Source organism: Anoplopoma fimbria, chromosome 11, assembly GCF_027596085.1.
Source record: "Anoplopoma fimbria isolate UVic2021 breed Golden Eagle Sablefish chromosome 11, Afim_UVic_2022, whole genome shotgun sequence".
NCBI classification, from domain to species: domain Eukaryota; kingdom Metazoa; phylum Chordata; class Actinopteri; order Perciformes; family Anoplopomatidae; genus Anoplopoma; species Anoplopoma fimbria.
In genome coordinates, this window is record NC_072459.1 from 5,863,905 (window position 1) to 5,879,735 (window position 15,831).

A 15,831-nucleotide genomic window follows, 5' to 3' on the forward strand; every position below is an offset into this window, starting at 1 on the left:
ACTTGAGGTTATAACTTTAACAAACCTCTTCCTGATACCTAACCCGAACTCCAACACTGAAACCAAACCTAAAGGCTTTGTGATCTTTATGGGGAATTTTTTTTTTTTTTTTTTTTTCTTTTAGACAAATTTTTAAATCTCTTGGGTCTAGACAAATGTACACACACACACACACACACACACACACACACACACACACACACACACACACACACACACACACACACACACACACACAATATTGAGTCATACTGAATATAACACTAACAACTTGATTCAGGTAAAGCCAAACTATTTTGAGGATATAATTCTCTCATCTTGAGGAAGAGGCTGGGCAGAGGTGGAACACACACACACACACCCTCACACACTGCTGTGAAACATGAGTCAGTGATATAAACACTACGATTGTGATATCTTAATTATTATAGGTGCGTGTTATCAATCTTCCCTTTTCGGAGCCTTTACTTTGAAAATTAGATCACAGATTTAAGTGTGTTTTTGTGGGGTTGGCGAGTGAATCATTCGTGGCAGTTTCATTCACAGCTTCTCAGTATTCAGGACATTCCCGACTATTTTGAGAAGTGAAACGTGAAGTGAGGTGTACTGCGATTGTGTTATCAGCTGATTTCTGTGGAATCCTCTGCTCGGAGTTTTCTGTCCTTTAAGAGACACAGATGCCCTTTTACGGAAATCAATTGAAAACAGACTCCTCCAGAGAAAGGTCCGAGCGAAAAATGCAGAGGAGCAACGTGACAGATGTTCTTGCAAAAATGATGAGCTTGAAATTTGATGTGAAAAAGAATAAAGGCTATTAGCTGTTATGTAGAGTTATCCTATCAGGCAGCCTCACTGGTCTTTTCTTGGACAAGGCTTTCCCAACACCAAACACAAAATTCCTGAGTTCTAGTCACCATCAGTCATGTTTCTCAGAACTTATGTGGGATATCTCAAAATTCCCAATATGAGCACAACTGATTTGCGGGAAACTTCAGAGAAACGTTGGTCATCAGATTAGAAGAATGGGTTTTGGTTGATTTGCCAAAAGTGACTGTGAACCAAAACACAATCAAACAATGTGTCGCTTACAGCAGGAAAAGCCCATTTTCTTTAAAAACACAATGTGCTGGTGATGTGCTTCCAGACAAGTTTGAACTAAATCCAGGGCGGATGTGTAAAGTAGTGGTTCTCCTAACAGCTGCTGTAGCTCACGGCTCCAAGAATTCCCCAAACGTCTATCTTTGAACTTTGTCACAGAATCATTATCCAACACTTTATGGTGGGGAGTTAGATGAGAAGATTGAAATCACTCTCATGTCTGTCCGTTAAATATGAGGCCACAGCCAGTCGCAGGCTAGTTTAGCTTAGCATAAAGACTGGAAACGGCGGGAAACAGCTAGCCTGGCTCTGTTCAAAAGCAGCAAAATGTTCCTACCTACCAGCACCTCTAATTCTATTTAATGAACACCTTATGTCTCATTAGTTTCATCCATGTGTTAAGGGGATTTTTTTTAAGAAGCACTTCACTGTTCTGCCCACAAGCATGAATATATAAAGAAAATGACGACACTTTCTTGTCCTCCACTCATGTGTGACTGAACAACACGTTCTCATTCAAATACATCACATACTGATGCTTTGTGGGACCCCTCCAACTTTCCAACACACCTCTGCACAGCTGCAGTAACACTTGCTAAGGTTCAGTCAACAAAAAGACTTACTCAGGTTTAGGAAAATCATCATCATTTGGCTTAAAATAACTCCTTAAACTATGTGCAATTTTTAAACCACCGACAGTGTGTGAGTTTCTTTCGGTCGTTATTCTACGTAGTCAGACTCCTGGAGCATTTTCCCTGAGCGTCTAATTATTGGAGTTAGCTTTAAGCCCGGTGCATCTTTTACAGAAGCTAAAGGGGGCCTTGATCAAGTGGGTATTTGACACAGAGGGAATGAGAAAAGGCTGATCTGAACTAACCAATCAGAAGCTAGGGGGACTTAGACTGAGGTAAATATGTATACATAATTAATCTTTGGTTAAAGAGCTTTTAAACTCAGACGTCTACGAGACAGAACTACGAAACTACACTAATCTTCAAATCTGTAAGATCTCTACAGTCAAAACTTCAATATACTGCTGTGACTGTGGTTAGGCACTGAGGAAAAACACACACTCACACTCACACCTGAGCCTTTTACTATAGCTGCAGTACCAGGAACCCAGTCACATGTTTATGCACACATAACCCGACTTCCTTGAAGAGAGGAACCGCGATAAAAGCAACACATTCAGACCGCAAGATGACTGAGGGCTCCTGCAGCCGTCACTGCAACACCAGGCAGAGGTAGAAAGTGTAAACGCAACGTCATCGCCGTCCCTCACACACTCACTCACACACACACACTAATACGAATCCAGGTCAGAAGCTCTTACACGCACATTTTTTTACACTTCCAAAAGACAACTTTACAGCTGGTTGTGGAGGTGCAAGCTAGGATAGATCGTTATCTTTCTTTTCAGTTTAGGTCAGGAATTGGTTTACAGCTTTTGTAGCCATAAAACCGAATCAGTGTAATCCTTCAAAAAACTCAGTAAGATAGTGTGTGCATGTGTGTGCATGTGTGCGTGTTTTCCTGGACTTGGTAGTTTTTTTTCTAATATATTATGTGGTTTTCTTGCTCAAACACCTCTGCTGTTACTACCAGAGTGTGATTCTCTGAAGACAGGAAAAAAAAAAAAAAAAAAAAAGCAAAAAAAAAAAAAAAAAAAAAAAAAGCGCAAAAGATCAGTGGAAAACAACCCTCTTCTGTGTGCACGACACGACACGACTCATGCAGCAGCCTCACTGTTGTTAAGTAGAATAATTTATTGCAGTTCTTTATTTATTCCTCTGTTTCAGGTCATTAACAATAATTACAGGTTTAAAAGCAAAAAAGCATGTACAGAGCATATAAACATATTACATACACACACACTACAATCAGAGACTTAATGGAAGCTTGACATGACATTTTAGTACAGCGGTTGCCGTTGGTTACCGGAGACATACGGCCACGTCGTCCTCAAACATGGCGGCATGGTTCCTTCAAACCATCGGAAGCTGCTCCACAAATTGTGCCAAGCCTCTTCAGCACGCCAGTGATCATCACTATCATTCTTCTGCTATTTACAGTGGCAAGATGGAAAGAGAGAGACTCCAAAAAACAAGAGTATTGCTCTGAATTTCTCCTTTATAAACTTGTCGGTGACTGTACAGAGTTTAGAAACATAAGAATGATAGAGCATTAAGACTTGAGCTGTTGAGATAACGGCGCAGAAAAGAGCTGGGAAGCAAAGGCAGAAGAGAAAAGGAAGAAGTTTTAAAACGGATGAGAGAGAGAAAGTATGTTCGAAAGAATCCGTTACACTGCTTTTGTTCCTAAGATTTACAAATGAAGTCGTGAATAAAGGATAAAATACAACGATCCCATTGGAAAGGACTAAATAACACAACAGAGATAAGTCGTCTGTTACATTCATCTCTCCCCTCATTGGTTAGCTCTTATGATTATTGCAGTAGTAAAGCTTTATCCAGCTGATTAAAGGAGGGCGAGGACAGCTTTTGCCCCTCTACACTGACCTCAGAGCACAAATCGACGTTGGTTTTCCTTTTGTTTCTGTTTGGAATCTTTCCAAGTTGTAAACACAGCTGTGTGTGGACTTTGGGATGATAAACTAATCCCAACACTATGCTTTATGCTAAATAAAACTCCCACTAGTCTTTCCTGGAGGATGGGTAGTTCATGGGTCACCAATAGTTGTATGGCGGAAAAAAGATGTATATTTTTTTTTACTATCGTTTTCAGCATCCTGTTTCCCTGTCGTGTTGAGTGTTGAGAGCGATACATGGAGAGTAAAACTGAGCTCAGGTCAGTTCCTGAGGGGCAACCGGCTCATACATTCAACCCAGTGTTGTTGTGGCAGAGTGCCAACCTGAAGACACGGCTGTTTTGATTTCAAACGGAGGACTAGTACATCGCTCTGTGAGGCTACCGGCGTTTGATTCAATCGAGCAAATCAACTGTGTGTCTAAATGTCTAAATATATCAAACAACACCGAGCTTCTCATCCAGTTAAACAGCAGCTCACCGTGTCGCTGAGGCTAAAGGCTTTATGAAGAGAACTAATGACTGACTCTGTGAATTATTTACTACTACTACTACTCATTGAACTGCTATCCATTATGAGTTACTACTCTATTCAGCTCCATTCAGCGAATCAGCTTTGTGAATCACACACGCACACACACACACACACACACACACACACACACACACACACACACACACACACACACACACACACACACACACACACACACACACACACACACACACACACACACACACACACACACACACACACACACACACACACACCCACACAACAGTACAGTTATGGGAAGGAAGTTGATCTAGACTGGAAATGGAAAACAACAAGGTTTGTTGAATACTGTTGCATATGTGAGGGAAAAAAATGTGCTTTGCTCCACGGCACTCAAGCAACCCGTACTAAACTGTCAGCTCAAGAGATCAACATAAACTATGATGGAAACAAACGGTTTTTGCTGGTTGTGATCAAAAAGCTGCTTTCACACACCGTAACACGCAACCGAAGATAAATGAATCTAAATGTTTACTAGCAGGGGACAACTCTTTTTTGAGCTACTACTTAGCGCTAAGGTCAAATTAATGTTCACGGTATGAGACCTGATTCCTCTCTGCTCAAGATGCTGCAGATTATTTAATATTTTTTTTATTTAATCGTCCTAATAAGTAAACGGGGAATTAATGGATCGTTACTCTACACCTGGAACAATAACAGCTCAATAAAAAACACACACATCCACGGTGGCTGAATCATTCAAGCCCATACACAACCCTACAAACACACGCACACACACACACACACACCTTCCCAATGGCAGCTCTAGGCGGCAGTTACTGCTAACGGGTCTGACATGCAGAGGTTAAAAGGCAAGTGCAGTTGACTCCGTGTGGACTGTATGTATAGCATGTGTGTGTGTGTTAGCATAGAAATGACCAACACCACAAAACATGAGTGGTGAACATAAGACACGGAACTCATCTGTGGGTGAACAGCTCACTGCAGCAGCGTGTGGCGTATGTGTGTGCGTGTGTGTGTGTGTGTGTGTGTGTGTGTGTGTGTGTGTGTGTGTGTGTGTGTGTGTGTGTGTGTGTTTTCTTTGAGCCGACGAACAATCGATCAGAATGAGTAAAAAACGTTGCTGGTTGCGCGTCTTTACACACGCTTACTAAGAACACAGACGGACACACTCAAATGAACAGAAACCCAAAATGTGCTTTAAGCCTTTTGCGAGGTTTGACCAGTGTGCCGTCCTCTGTTTCTCTCGGAGTATAAAGAGTCTCTCCTCATGTGCAAACAAAAACGTTGAGATGCCTCCAAGATCAGACTATTCACATCACTCACTATCTACAGGTCGCAACATGAAAATATACTTCAGCCACGCTGGATAGTTTAACTAGCACACGTCACTGTCCTCTTAGTTTGTGTTGAAGTGCATGAACATGATTGTGTGTGTGTTGCTTAATCCAGTTCAGGTGAGTCTGGCGTTTCAGTGAACATCTCTGCATCTTCAGTGTTCTCTGCATACTCTGGATCCGCTGAGTCGTATCTTTCTCGCAGCTCTGCAGCAGAGAGTTGTTCTCTGTTCACCTCTGGAGATGCGTCTTCACCTTCTGCCTCGTCCTCTCCCTCCTCGTCAGTGGGAGTTTGCTCTTTTACAGTCTCGTCCGTCGGCGACCCCTCTTCCTCCGGCAGCTCCTCCTCGTCTCTTGGCTCACCTTTCCTATGTCCCTCTCTCTCTCCGCCACCCTCCTCCTCTGCGGTGGAGGCACCTGGTCTCTGGAGGGAGTGCGTTGGGGGAATGTGGCTGGCGCAGGGGTGCAGGTGCGGTGAGTCCGATGGGGGCAGCAGCGTGAGCGACTCCACGCTGAGCGTCTCGGCGTTGCCATCGGTGAGGAGGGAGATGGTGGGCTGGGACGCCGGAGTGAGGCTCGGGGCGAGGGCCGTGACTGGTGCCGAGGGAGGAGAGGAGACTAGCGTTACTTCTCCACTTCCTCCTTCCCCTTCTCCGCCTGAGAAGGAGGGTGGGGTGTGCTCCAAGAACGTACCATCATCTAGAGGAGAAAGCGAGGCAGGTGAACTCAGAGGGATACTCATTTTAAAAGGATTCTCACTGTGGCTCCAGTGTGAAATGATTTGGCTTTTCTTAAACAAAGCCTTTAAAATATATATATGATGAAAATATATGTCCAGCTTTGTTAATGTTAATCTTTCTTCACAGGTGACGATCTAAGGGTGTAAAAAAGTGTCGCTTCCATTTAGCTGCACTGCGAGAAAACAATGTAAATGAGAGTGAAAGTCTGAATTCAGAAATGTTTTCAATCCAACAGAGAATGTTGTTTAAAATGAAATAAAGTAATAATAAAATAACAATGATAAATTCCATAATCATTGGGAGCCAAAACATCCTCAGGATGTACACATGAACATCGTAGGAGAACTGTATGAAGTCACCACAGAGAGCTACAGTATGCAGGTGCCACAGACGGACAGGCTGACGAGTAACACGGCACAGTGTGTTCACCAAGTTCCTCCTTTTGTTTCCATTGTTTAAAGAGTAAAGAATGAGCCGATCCCTTCTAACGGGGAGGATTTCAAGTGTCAAATATCAGTTCAGAAAATCTTCACAGCAGACAGAGGAGGTACAGGGTGAACACAGTGGATGAGATATCAGAAGCAGCAGCAACAGCAGGTGGATTAGTGGTTTAACTGAAGCAGCTTAGTTTGTGCGGGCAGGACTACAAAATAAGCTATGAACTACAACGTAAACTACTCCGTAAGCATACTTACATTGATAGAGTGTAAGGGTGCAGTATGAAAGATATAAAATAAAAAAACGTTTTACATCATCAATGTCAGATCGACATATTAGAACAAACTACTGTATGATGGTTACAGTCTGTAACTCTGGAGAGTGAGAGGAATTATCAAGACTGCTTAACTTGTGCGACAAGAATTGAAAACAGTGGTGCGTTTAGTTTGTCAAAGGTTTTAGTTATTAAATACGGGGTTTTTTTTGGGATGTGCCGTTTTAGATTTGGTAAGATTAGCTTCAGTCACAAAGCCAATCAGGTATGAGCCAGCCAACACTTCCTGTCTTTACACATACAGACTTCAAGAGTTTCTTAACAATGCAACTGAATCCAAGCAACTCTTGGCAGCTTATATGCAACTTTCATTAATATACTTATGTAACTATGTATGAAAAGAAAATATAAGGAATAATAAGGAACCCTTTTTATTTTATTAAACTAACCAGAGGGAGTACTCAACCTTTCTAAATTCTCATTGAACTCGATGTAACATTCACCTGCTCTGGTAATTCAGTTCACTTGAGTAAAGGTGAGAGTGACTGGTGACCAAACAAAGCTTTGTGCAAATATGCCCTCAGTCATCTATAGTAGCAATCTACAGAGGATATGGTACACCTCTGTGAACCAGTTTAACAAGTACTCTGAAGGTCAGATGTGTGCTTTGCATTCACAGACAAACAAAACACGTAGACACCCACTGCATACAGGGGACGCCGGGGATGTCTGTGCCTTCCTCCCTTTTCACTCCACTAGTTATAGGCTCTTTTCACAGCAATCGGCTCGTCAAGTCACGGCAGGGTAAACAGGGATAATTAATCAAATGCATTCATTCCAGGGAGCCTGCATGCACAATACCAGGACCCTGGACACATAATGAATGTTATTGATCACATCTGTGTTTACCCTTTCGTTGGAGGGTGTATACGTGACACATTCCTTGTTTGCTCTGTGGGTTCATCAGATGTTTATTTTACTCCCTTTGAAGTTCGGGGCAGATCAGCTAATCAGCAGCAGAATCAAGGAAAAGTGCAAACAGGTTTGCTTAGTTATGTCCACTTAGCAGGGAGGGGCTCATTGGTATGTATAGATTAAGATGTCGTACATATTGTTTAAATGGTATTTTAATAATTCTGCGTGAATTTGGCTGCTTGCTCGGTTAGGCTGACCTTTTACTTACACGTACCTGGGCACGTTGGGGGAGGGTGTGTGTGGGGGGGGGACTCACTGCTCCTGCTTATCGGCATGCTTCTTTAACATTCCTTTTTTAAGTTTTCTGGTGCCAAACTGCCTCGTCTGCTCTTTGTACGACGTGGCGGCGCTACAGTGTTGCGGCGCTACGTCTTATATAACAACAGCTCAACTGACACTAATGCAGACCGTTGTGGTTTCTGTGGTGTGTGTGAATATATGTAGCATAGTTACACCCAATATGTGTAAAAGACGTATATGTGTGTGTGTGCTGTCAAGTGCAGATGTATAGCGCAGATATACTGTGTTGACCACACCTATAAAGAGCATGTTAGTCTGTTAGTTTCTTTTTGCCTGTTGAATAAATGGTTGATTTACATTGTAGTCCAGAATCTGCGCCTTATAATGCACCGTATGTGCCTCTTTATGAGTGTTAACGTATTGAGTTAATGTGGATGGACTGTGTGAGTGAGCTACCTGTGGGGCTCTGAGCTGATATTGTGCTTGCAGTTACAGAGTCACATCTTCCTGTGCTCCCACTCCCACTGGAGGGAGGCGAGGGGGAGGAGAGGGGCGAGGGACTGTGCTGCGACACACATTGAGCCACTGCAAAACCTGGAGATGGTGCACATAGACACACAGACATGTGTTACCATGGCTGGGAAGATTATTTCACCTGACCACATCTAGCCCTAAAGACACTGATTATTGTGTGGCACACAGTATATACACACACACACACACCTGTCATGTACCTACAGTAAAAGACTTATGTGCTGAATGCAGTTTCTTGCTAATGTGCAGTAGTTTTCTTGTGTGTGTTTCTAGATTGGTTTGATTCTAAGAAAGATAGAAAGCTAAAATCTATATAAAGAAACTTAAAATAGTACAGCAATTCATCCAAAGGACACAGCACATTAATACTAATCAGAAAACTTTTGTTGTTCTTTAAAGTGGCTATAAATAGATTTACTAGACTCAAACATAAGCCATCATTTTAACAGTAGATTTTAAATAGGAGCAGGTTTCCTTGTTGAGAAAAAACAAAGACACCTTTTCACGCTCTGAGGTAGGAACCAACAAGGAATCAAAAGTGAAACTACAGTAAAACTCTAGCAGATGGTTTGTACCATAAATGGAAATACATGAATCAAAAAATTGTATTCTCAGGAGTCTTATTTCTACATAAAGCCTCTAACCTTTGTGCCGTCCTGTTTAGACTGACTCACTGCTACACTTAAGATCTAATCACAAACCTATTTCCACCTACTGCCCCCACTTTGTTTGAAGGTCAGGGCAACTGTCTGACAAACTTTTCTCCACAACTCAAAATGAAAGGTCTCAATATATTTTTAATAACCTTCTGCTCTATTATTAATCCTGTAAGTCGCTTTGGATAAAAGCGTCTGCTAAATGACTGTAATGTAATGTAATGTAATCATATTTCTCATTAAGTATTCAGTGTGTGTCCACCGTGGGCTTCAGTTTATGCCAGTTTTATGACATCTGTATGATCATTCAGTTCTATTTTAAAGGCGCTCTGCTTATTGTCTTGTTAAGAGTCTACAATGTTTAGATTTAAAGCCGAGCAAGAAGCATGAAATGATGAGTTTGATCTCTGAGGAAGTGCATAGGCTAAAGCAGTGTGTGTAGGCAGTAGAGCCTGGTTATCTGTAGGTCACCTGGTACTTTATCCACGGAGGCAAACATTGATCTACTGGCCGTGGGGTCGTTGGGCGCCCGTCTCGACTGCTCGTAGAACCGGAACGGCATGGCACTGGGTGAAGCGTTGGCTGTCTGACTGAAACCCAACACCTCCGTCGCACTGGGCTGCACAGGCAGGTCCAACAGAGCTGCAAACAGAGGAGGTGGAGAGTGTAAGAGGGATAGAAACACAGCATCTCTGAAGGTGAATCTTTGTGTCTGGGACTAAAATCCAACTTTGAGTGGACATCATGTCTAAACTGTCCCCTGTATTTGTTTTAACTATGATTTGATTCTACGTTTTTGTACAGTACCGGTCAAAAGTTTGGACACACCTTCTCATTCAATGGTTTTTCTTTATTTTTTATTTTTTTCTACATTGTAGGTTAATATTGAAGACATCCAAACTATGAAGGAACACATATGGAATTATGTGGTAAACAAACAAATGCTCAACAAACCAGAATATGTTTTATATTTTAGATTCTTCAAAGTAGTTGAATGAGAAGGTGTGTCCAAACTTTTGACTGGTACTGCATATGTGACCGTTTAGTCACAGAGAATGAGAGAATCTGACACAGTGGCTATTTAGGCAGGGCTCACATCCTCCTTTACTCTACTCGGCAAGATTCCAGATATCTGTTATTACTTCTGTGTTTATTTCTAAAGAACCAGACCATCGGGAAGGGAAGTACAAGTCACCTATGGGTAAATTCAACAGTGTTTACAGTACAAAGGGACTGGAAGAGGAGGAGGAGGAGGAAGTAATTTAAGAGAAACAATTAATTGATTAATTAGAATTGAATGATAAGAGAGGAAGGACTAATTCAGGGAAATGACTGTAACTATGAAGCTCTTAAAAAGTTTAGCTGTCACTTCTGTTAGAGAGTAGTTTCACTTAGTAATTTAGGTAAGTGACGAAAAATGAATTGATTTTTGATTTGGCTTTTGATTTTTCAATAACAGTTTTTTTATTTAATGGGTTTAATCCTTTAGTAAATGTTGAAGCCTTGTATAAAATGAGCTGGAAGCAGTGCGAGCGGTTCAGCTGTGGTTGCACATAAGGGATGACATGACCCTTATATCTTCAGTGTTGTGCACTTCTGTTTTTAAGAGTTACTTTCACTCATTGTTTTCTGGTAAACATCTCATGTGATTTCTTGAAAAACCCATTCAACTGAAACACTTTCAGCCTCTGTGTGGGGAAAAACAGCAGCTGCTCCGCTTTCCTGTGCACAGATGAAAAGGGTCATATTGAGCAAGGCTTCCCGTTTACTCACCCGCAATCCTCTGCATCTTCATGCGTCGGGCCTGGATGCGACCCTTGGCCAGCCTCTGCTTGGCGATGATGCAGCGGATGTGGTCGGCGAAGATGAAGTTGGCCTGCAGGATGGGCAGGGGCTTGGCGTGGGGGTTGGAGCTGGGCTTATGGATGACGATGTTCAATGCTCTGCTGTCGTCCTCGACGCCAGACACCTGCATGTCCTGACGACACGGGGAAGGAGAGAGAGGGAACAAAGAGAGTGTTGAGATTATGAAGAAAACAGTAGGACGACGACGGATAAGTAAAGACTGAAAAAAACACGAAAGAACATGTTATTAATAATAAAATAATTTGAGAAAATAAGAGATAAGAATAGATGGAAAGTGAGTTGAGAGACAGATGAATGGAACATGAACTTTGATTTTTAGCTACATTCATAAGTTCAGATCCTGACAATAATTAAAGTGAAATTCATAAAGCAGAAATAGGTAGAAAAATACACAGGAAACGCATTGTAGTTACACTACTGTATATCCATTTCACAACAGCTGTGCATACTGTATTAATATAATGTAATTAATTTTTCAGAATTTCTTTAGAAAAATGAAAAGCAGTAGCAAGTCAACTTATCTGTGGCAATACTGACGCAACATGCTTACACTCGTCAAAAAAGCCAGCAGTGACAGTAAAGCACGTTACTAAATGCTCTCTCATGATATGTTTCTAGGGCTTCTCTGGAGAAAAAAAGACATGAAAGGCTCAGGCAGCAACAATCAACATCTGATGAATGAAGAAGAGAGAAGAAGAGAAACAGGAAGAACAAATTGGTGGCAGTAACGGGTTGGGATGAAGGAGACAGGAAAAAAAAAATGGGACAAATGAAAAGGAAACAATAAAGTAAGCTGTAAATAAAACATTGAGTTGGGAACAGTGAAGACAATGAATGGATGAATTGGCAAAAAGAAAAACTGAGATATGAAATTAAAACAAAGCATAATCTAAAGTACAAAAGGTAGAGGGAAGTGGAAATGGTAAACGCATAAAAACTGAATAAAACGTCATTGTTTTTTATGACCAAACATCTCATTCACTCTTTAGCACAAAGACACATCCACACAGACATGGACGCGCCACTTTTCTCTTACTTGCAGAAGGCCGGCAAACTTGACCACACCCCATCCGAGGCGCTTTGTTTCTGGCTCGACCAGACTCATCTGGTACACGTCTACAGCGAGGAACCTCTGGGCCTGGCCGCCATCTTTACTGACCACCATGCAGGCTATTAGGTCACTGTTGTCTAAAAATAAAAAAAAAGGGACAGACATGACAGTTAATGTGACACGAGTCTGTGATCTTTAGCAAACACAATATCAGCTGTTAGGACCCGGGTTCCAAACTCAACATTTTTTTAAATAAACTGTTTGCATTTTTTGAAAAGACAAAGAGTCTACAGCCAAGAGAGGAATGATCGGTTTACTGTTCAAATAATTACACTTAGTAATGTAAGGGATTTGAAATGGCATTTGGCATGCCCAGGCCTATCCTACAGTTTAGTCTATCCATTGTTAGCCTCTCTGTGAGGCGGTACTTACTGACTCTAGGCACAGCGCTGCTTTGAGCTAAATGCTAACACCAGCATGCTAACATGTCTACCAGGTTTACATGCAACTTTTTTGCGATTCAGCACAGTGGTAGAAATGTATTAGACATGAAGAAAAGTGTGGTTTGTGCGTTGTCATGGTTTGGTATTTCAAGAACACTCAAGAGTCCTTCACACTTGGCACACTCTGCGTAAGGAGGCTCTGGCTGTCTGGAGGTTAAGATAAAACGAGGACCTTGATGATGTTCCAGACATCAATGGTAAATAGTTCTCAAGGGCTACACAACAGAGACGTATTCCACATCAAACACAACATACAGCAGAGTCTGATGGGCCTAAAGTTATTCTTTTGCAGGTAGTTGTTCATTAACAGAAGTACTGGACACTTTGTGCAAAAAGTGACACGAGAGGAAAAGTCAAGATGTACAAAATTGAATTAATTGCTGTAAAATATATAGCATAGCACAGCATACATAGTATATGTAATACAGTGGACGGTGCTGCAGATATGGAACAGCATTCACTTTATTTTTGTACAGCAGCATTTAGATTAAATAGTTTTTTTTTTTACTGATTATGACAGTAAAGCCTTAACAAACACAAGTTGTAGGATGATGCAGATTATAAATAATACATTAGTCACTAAAACACAACACTAAAATGTTACACTGATACACAAGCACACACACACACACACACACACACACACACACACACACACACACACACACACACACACACACACACACACACACACACACAGACAATTAGTGATGGTTATTTCCCTGGAACTTATTATATAACGAATGCAAAACCACATTAAATGAAGAGACTGTAGCTTTAACAAATTACTTCTGTTTTATGTTACACATGAAATTTAAACTGTATAATGATTCAACTTCTTCAGAAAAACCTCGGTGCAAATTATAAATATAAAGCCACTTCCTGAGAGTGTACAGTAGAGCGACTCATAAAACACTCAATCTACTTTATTAGCCCCAAAGTTAGCAACAACTCTGGTGCACTTAAGGTGGGCTGACCTTTTAGTTGGTCCATCTATTCTCCTTTATTTGATACTTTTTCTTCTATTTCTAACATTTATTTTAACTGTTCAACCGATAGCACAGTTTAATGTTATGAATTAACACCCCTACAGCAAACTGTTGGATGTTGAATTACAGCAACAGCATCCTCTTATTTATTTAATTTGTTACAGTCAGAAGCTGATGAAAATAAAACTGAATTTCAAGGTCATTACTGGGACTGTAATGGTATTATTAAGTCCTGATATCAGTACTCGGTATTGAAAATTGCAAGAAATTGTACTTGTGAATACATCTGAAAACAGTGGTACTATTGCATCATGCATATATGGTAAATGGACTGTACTTGTATAGTGCTTTACTCATTGTTTGACGACTTAAAGTGCTTTACAATTTATACACTGATGGGAGGGGTTTCCAAAAAAGGAGCCACTTGCCCATCAGGACTCTTACATTCCGGGTAAAGCAGGGAATCAAACCGCCGATCCTCTGAGGGAGGACCTCGCTCTACCACTGAGCCATAGTAAGTAAGCTAGATTCTGAAAGTATCCAACCAAAAAAAATGGTTGATAGCCACGACAGACACCCACAGATACCCCTTTATTTACTGTCAGGGCATTTGATTTATTGACTGGCGTATAGGTCTAAACAAATTCAAAAAAATATAGGAATAAATTGCTGCTAAAATAAATCGCCTACCCTAGCTTTAAGTATAGTTTTGGGTTTTACTGTTGAGCTGTATTTTTACTAAACTGTTACTTCTGTGTCTGTACAGTGAATACATTTTGATACAGCAGGCACACAGGAGCACACAGCTGCTCCAGACAGACAGACTGCTACACACACTTGAAAGACTTCTCTCCCACATGTCTAGCAGTGTGATGAAGAAATGATGAGCCCACATCAGTTTACCACTAAACCTACTGCAAGGCTAACATTAAATGTGGAACTGATGACGACCTGATTTGAGGCCACTGGTTTTGTTTTTAATATCACCCACTGTCACCGGCTCTAAATGTAAACTGGTAACTCCACACTGACGAAAAGCCCCCCCCCCATGGACCTCTCTTCCTCTTGCACAGTCTCACTCATCTCCCTTCCACTTTATAGTATTTATGCTCTCTGTTTTCAGGAATCCTGACTAATCCAACATTAAACCCATATGTGACTTATGTTATTAGTGGGAAGTTCTTCTTGAGTCCACTTTGTGTTTTGCTCATTTAAGTTGCCCCTTCAGTACAGAACTATGTTTGCTTTTATCATATTTGTCACACTATTAATACTTTCACAGCTGCTGATGATCAAATGGCAGCTTCTTGTGTAAATCACACATGTTGCCTTCTTGTTATACCGCTTTCTCTTTTACCAATATTAAAAGATCAACGGGGGTTACCAGGAACTCGACTTTACCTACTGAAACAGCGAGGAGGGAAAAGTACCCGCAGCTGTAGAGGTAGTCCCCGATTAACTCCGTCAGCAAAGTGACGCTTACAGCAAAATGGACATTGAAATTAGGGGAAGTTTATTAACTTGAATCCCCTGACCAGACGGGGAAAAAAACCTTCCACCCCCCAATTAAGTTCTGAGTACAGAGGGCGGGTCAACTTGATAATTGGTCATTTCACCAAAACAGACACATTTCTATGAAATATTTGGTGTCAAGTGACTCCATATATTAGTCAAGTGAATTTTTAGATCCCCTCCCCCTCACAGAAAACATCTGCAGACATAGTTTCAGTGTCTGAAGGCGTACTGCTGTATCATCAGTTCCATTTATCAGGACAGGTTCATATCAATAATCACTCAGAGTTGCTGATGCTATTTATTGCTGATGTTCTTCTGAATTCTCCAGAGATTTTCGCCATGAAATGAAACACCCTTTGTAACTACGACCATGATATGACTGGATCTGTGCAGCAGAAAGCACCGTACACCTAAGGCTATCAACTTACCTTTAATAACCTGCCAGTTGCACAAATATTTCAGAAGGCAGACAATGGATTGGTTGTATTCACAGGTACAAGAAGAAAAATTAAAACAAAACATATGACGCCAGTTTATTCTGGAATATTTCG

General features: G+C 41.2%; 1 protein-coding gene across 1 annotated transcript in view; it reads right to left on the minus strand.

Moving 5' to 3' along the window:
• Positions 1–2,853: 2,853 nt before the first annotated feature.
• Positions 2,854–15,831, minus strand: part of clec16a (C-type lectin domain containing 16A) — a 44,739-nt gene continuing 31,761 nt past the window's right edge. The window contains 5 exon segments of the mRNA XM_054606944.1: positions 2,854–6,198; positions 8,623–8,760; positions 9,828–9,998; positions 11,130–11,334; positions 12,259–12,410. Of these exon segments, the coding sequence (XP_054462919.1) occupies positions 5,606–6,198; positions 8,623–8,760; positions 9,828–9,998; positions 11,130–11,334; positions 12,259–12,410 (1,259 nt within the window). The 3' untranslated portion in view covers positions 2,854–5,605.